Source organism: Panthera uncia, chromosome D1 (assembly GCF_023721935.1).
Source record: "Panthera uncia isolate 11264 chromosome D1, Puncia_PCG_1.0, whole genome shotgun sequence".
In the NCBI taxonomy this organism is placed as follows: Eukaryota; Metazoa; Chordata; class Mammalia; order Carnivora; family Felidae; genus Panthera; species Panthera uncia.
The window spans coordinates 105,779,071-105,785,070 of NC_064808.1; the positions used below are offsets into that span (position 1 = coordinate 105,779,071).

The window sequence follows — 6,000 nt, forward strand, 5'->3', positions numbered from 1 at the left end:
TTTTACGATGGGTTCTTTAAAATTCTTGACAGATAATTCCAATATCTGATTCATTTCAGTGTTGGCATCAACTCATGGCCTTTTCTCATTCAAGATGTGATTTTCCTGGTTCTTATTATGATGCTTGGCGTCCTATTATGTCCTGGTTACTTTGGCTATTATGTTAGAAGACACCAGATCCTATTTAATTTTTTAAAAATTTTAACAAGCAGTCACTGTGTTTAGGTTTGGCATACAGGTCCTGGCCTACTTTTGTAGATAGTAGTTGCAATGACAGTGTGATTTTCAGAGCTCACATGGTCCTATTTTCATCTGTTGAGTTTATTTTATGCTTCCAGGGTTCCCACTAGTCCTTGTTAATGCTGCTTAAGGGAGAAGAACCAGCTCCCAGAGGAGAGATGTCCTGGTGTCTTCATGCAAAAGAGGTTTTTTTCATTCATGTGGGATATGAATAGTTCCTGACTGGGCCCTTGTGGCAAGATCCTTCTTGCTGGTGGCTCCAGCTGGGCAGTGCCTCAGGAGGGGGCTTGAGAGAGGGAGAATCTCAACTCTTGTGAAGATACAGAAGTTTTCCAGGCTGGCCATTTGTTTCCTACTTTTGTTTTTTCCTTCTGGATCTAATCCTTTGAAGTGAATGTTACGCTGTGAGAACAAAGACCTCTGTGGACACCAAGGACATATCATTTTGTCTGTGCATCCATAAGTTATATCCTAAAGATGAAATCACATATAGAAGTAATTTTTTACTACCCTATCAGTGGATAGGCATACAAGTAACTATTTCATCTATATCAAGAGCAACAACTTCTATCTTTTCTCATGCCTATTGTGAATATCTCAATAAGGTTACTTTGCCATCACATTGGTTTACATGTAGAATTATTATTGTCCCTTCTGGCCTTGCCCAACATCCTTACCCATCATGCTTCTTCAGTGACTTAGAGCATGTCCTCTGGGTTTAAAATGCTGACTTTGCTGTTTATTAGCCTGTGCGTTGTTAGAAGGCCTCCAACCTCCCTAAATCTTTAAAAAAAAAAAAAAAGGAGAACAGTAATAGGGTACAGTAAAATTTAACAACATGTAGATTAAGTACTCAGCACAGTACCTAGCTGATGGCAAGCACTCAGCAGATGTGTTGAGTTAGCTACAGGCTCATCCTCATCAACATAATTATCATTTCATCTCTATCTTAGAGATAAAGAAACCAAAGCTTTGAAAGTATGAATAACTTAAGTTGGCCCATTTAAATGTCAAGAGAACTGGAATTCAAATCCAGGTCTGACTGTTTCCAAATCCTTCTTTCTTAACCATGCTATAAGCCTGCTACCAATGATTGTCTTCCTAGACTTGAGTCTCATGGGAGCATTGGTTAGTCCACATTCAGAATATGCGGAAATACAGAAATGTGTAGTGTACAGTACATGAACTACTCAGTTTTCAATCACTTCTTGGTTAGGCTGGTAAATGTTAGTATAGAGATATCTGCGCATTAAAATAAAAATGACCCAGGTAGTTTAACAGAACCTGACCACCAAGATTTCTAAAAGGACGACTTTAACCTTTTGGCCCATCCAATACTCCTTTTTATTATGCTTACCAATTTCTGAAATCTGACAGATTTAAAAGTTTATTTTTCTTATACCTCATGCTCTTTCATTTAAACTTCAGTATAATTTGAGGGGGCACCTGGGTGGTTCAGTTGGTTGAGCGTCCGACTTTGGCTCAGGTCATGATCTTGTGGTTCGTGAGTTCGAGCACCACATTGGGCTCTGTGCTTTCAACTCGGAGCCTGGAGCTTCTTCAAATTCTGTGTTTCCCTCTCTCTCTGCCCCTCCCCTGCTTGTGCTCTGTCTCTGTCTCAAAAATAAATAAACATTAAAAAATTAAAAAATAAATTTTAGTATAAGCAGGTATAAAACAACCTGGAAATACTTCTGAGAAGTATTATTTTCTCTGTACTCAAACCACAGTCTGCAGTCTTTTGAGAGCCCATGTTGCATGAGGGAGCTAGAAGTGTCTTCTTCATGCTGTTCTCCAGTCCCCTCCACCATACTGTGATAACTTGGAGAAGAGGGATCTTCCTTTACCCTTTTATGCTTATCACCCAGTTCGAGTAAATAGAAAACAACATATATATCAGTGAGTAAATGAGAGGATTATGCTTAAAAGGATGAAATACTGAGCACTAGCAGAAACTTTACACAAGATAAAGCCAACATTTGATTTCGTGAAAAGTACAGCATCAAGCATGGACTCCATTGTATCTCCTTCCCCATACTAGATCTTGATGAATGGCACAGGGGGAGCAAAGTAAGACATAGCTGCAGGGCTACCACATATTTGTTCTTTGCCTCTAGTTTCATCCACCAGCCTAACTACTTCATGCTATGAAGAGTAAGGGAAGATACATTTATTGAGCACATTCCATGGGGCCGTGGAAGGTGACACAGGTTACACGGATGGGCGGTCTCTGCTGGCCAACTAGTATGCTGTTCTTTCTAGGTCATTACAGTCTCTTTCCTCTCCAGGTGTGATCAGATACCTTATTCTGACCCAAATAACTATATTCATATTGCCTCCTCCTATGTCTACTTCCTTTCCTGCCTCTGCTCCTTTCCTTGCAGTGTTCTGTGGGGCGCTGAGCAGAGATAGCATAAACCTGTGTTCACTGATGGGAAACATCAAACGTCCATTCCCCAACTTCTCCAGTCCAAGAGCACAGAAAGGAGGGATGGATTTAAAGTACTATTTCTTCAGATTCTTTATCTTATTAGATGCATTCCATTAGTGCTATTCTGATTTGTGGGGTTTATTTTTAGCCTATGTTGAACATGCTAGTTGAGTGATAGTTACTTCCTAGTAATAGTGACTTAATCATATCTAGTATAAATTTCTGTTTTTTAAAAAATATTTATTTAGTTATTTTGAGAGAGACAGTGTGCTCACCTGAGCAGGGAAGGGCAGAGAGAGAGAGAGAGAGAGAGAGAGAGAGAGAAAGAATGAGAGAGAATCCCAAGCAGGCTCCATGCTGTCAGGACAGAGCCCCCATGCTGGGCTTGATTTCAGGACTGTGAGATCATGACCTGAGCTGAAATGAAGAGTCATAGGCTTAACCGACTGAGCCATCCATGTTCCCCTAAATTTTTATTTTTAAGATCAAGTGGATTATTCCCTAATCCAGTCAGTGCAAGAACTGCTACATATTCAAAGGTCTACAAACTGTTTGAAAAATGACTTACATAAGGCTAAACAATAATTTTGGTTTATTTTAATCTTCTGGACTTTTTCCTGAGCCTTATTTTAATGACAATTGAATGTAGTTATTTTGACAGATAGATTTTTCCTAAGTTTATTATTAAGCAGGTTGAAAGGTTTTGAACTGACTCCTGAGCCCGTTTCATGATGTGCCTGAGTGTAATTTCATCTTGAATAAAAAATGTTTTCCTGCTTCATTTCTCATTGATCTCACTCTTCATCTCACCATTGTCTTTGGAGAGTGGCAGAGTGGGAGATAATAACAAAGATTTCTGTTTAGAACCATGAATTTTTACGCTGGCTGGAAACCATATTTAAATATGCTTATATGAATGCAGAAATTCAGCATAGCTACTAGCACATTTCATGTTCCTCCTCTTCATCAGCGTCATAAATAAAACTTTTTTGTGAACCTACTTGTATGAAGAGCGCTGATGAAAATTTCATGTTAATTTTGCAGGTGATGGAAGTCAAGGGACAGATGATCCATGTTCCAGAGTCAAATTCCATCTTATTCTTGGGCTCTCCATGTGTGGACAAGTTGGATGAACTCATGGGCCGAGGGCTGCATCTCTCAGACATCCCTATCCATGATGCCACCCGAGATGTCATTCTGGTTGGCGAGCAGGCCAAGGCCCAAGATGGCTTGAAGAAGAGGATGGATAAATTAAAGGCGACCTTGGAAAGAACTCACCAGGCCCTGGAAGAAGAGAAAAAGAAAACAGTGGATCTTCTGTATTCGATTTTCCCTGGTGATGTAGCTCAGCAGCTGTGGCAAGGACAGCAGGTGCAGGCCAGAAAGTTTGATGATGTCACCATGCTCTTTTCAGACATTGTTGGCTTCACAGCCATCTGTGCCCAGTGTACCCCCATGCAGGTGATCAGCATGCTGAATGAACTGTACACCAGATTTGACCACCAGTGTGGATTTTTGGATGTTTACAAGGTATTTGGGTTTAATTGCTTGTACACAAATACTTTTTAATAGTAAATTAAATTGCATGGGTATAATTTTCTTTTGGTACTTAAACTTGATAGTAAATGATGGAAATCTCTTTAATTTAGAAATTTTATACCAAATAACAGGTATTTCTGTTTAATGAGTGAACTTCCATTGTGAGTCAATTCATAGTATTGACATACTATAGGTAACCAAATCATAATATTGCTCAGTAAGGAAAACTTCTACAGTTCTAGTTCTCTACATTCATTATTATTACAGAATTTAATTGCTGAATTCTAGGCAACTTTGCACAACATCATAATTAGTCTTTCTTAGAGAACAGGATTCCAATATAAACTAAGTATTGTATTTTGACAGTAAGAAATAAGTTACATTAAAATATGCATTGCATTGTCAGTTATATGATGATTAATCAGTATTTGGCAGTGCATTGTCAAATAACCCTCTAATTCTACAGGGATACTTAGAAATGTTCTAGCTATTACCAAATGACCAGTGGTTTTTAGTGGAAGCATCTTAATCTTCCAAGCTAAATAAAGGAAGAGCTTTGAAAATGGGTTACCATTTTTTGGTCTGATTTGGTGAACTCCTTACTATTTTCTTACTAAAAACTGCTATCTTGAACAATTCAGAATCATATCTACCTAATGAATAATTCTGTAACTTTACATAGAATTTCACGTGGATTACACAATGTCAGGGTATATGGCTTTTTTATATAAAGGACAGAAAGCACTTTTAGTATAATTAACAGTAGTGAACTGTAGGCTTTTATTTTCTTCCTTACTAAACCACCTAGACTGCTACTTTTTTTTTTTCATAGCATGATCTGCACATAAGAAGACTTGGAAAGAAACATTGTAGTTTGATATTATTATCCCAGAGGGTGTTTTCATTAAGGTGTCTCTCCTTTGGAGAAAGGTGTTCTTTAGTGCCATTATGTATAATGTGTAGCTGCTGCTGAATATTTTAGTGAGTCTCTTTGGCAAGGTGAATTTTCAGTGTTTGGTATATGTGCAGGATTTGCCTTGTACAGAAGTTCTTATAAATTATCTTCAACTTCCTTATAATTTATTGTTACATAATGTATGGTAGACATAGCCAAATGTCTGATCTTAAACCAGAGAGACACTACAATGAGTTGTCACTGTTACACTCAGTGATTTCCAAAAGGTAGAACAGATTGGCCTGAATTTGCCAGCACATGCCTTTCTCCAGGCTGCGGGCTCTACTGCACTAATCTTAGCAACCACCAATCTCCTTCCTCTGTGAACCCCTGATTTGCTGTGTTAGCTTTCTCCAACCAAAGTAGTCATGTTATTTTGGCTCTAAGCTTTTACAACTAAATGAGATACAGATAAAGGATAAACAGATAAACAGATTCTCCTTTGAAAAACCAAGGGAATCCTTGATTTAAATATAAGTGTCAAGGTTTTGAGAAAAGAAGGTATGCGATATCTTCTGAGGGTACCACAACAATTTGAAGGTTTAAAAATACAGATTTCTCAACATCGTGTTTCCTTTACCTTGAAATAAGCTAGGATACCCCACAGAAAAAAATATGGGAATATTCTGTGTGAGCCTCAAATTTTTCCATATATATATGTGTGTGTATATATATATTAACCGTATATATAACCATATATATATATATATATAACCATATATATATAACCATATATATATAACCATATATATATATAACCATATATATATATAACCATATATATATATATATAACTATATATATATATTTATATATATATAACTGCCCATGGTTA

General features: G+C 37.4%; 1 protein-coding gene across 1 annotated transcript in view; it reads left to right on the plus strand.

The window, feature by feature from the left end:
• GUCY1A2 (guanylate cyclase 1 soluble subunit alpha 2) overlaps positions 1 to 6,000 on the plus strand; it is a 297,464-nt gene that overhangs the window by 162,377 nt on the left and 129,087 nt on the right. The window contains exon 5 of the mRNA XM_049641286.1: positions 3,716 to 4,201. Coding sequence (XP_049497243.1) covers positions 3,716 to 4,201 — 486 coding nt within the window. The remainder of the gene's footprint in view (positions 1 to 3,715; positions 4,202 to 6,000) is intronic.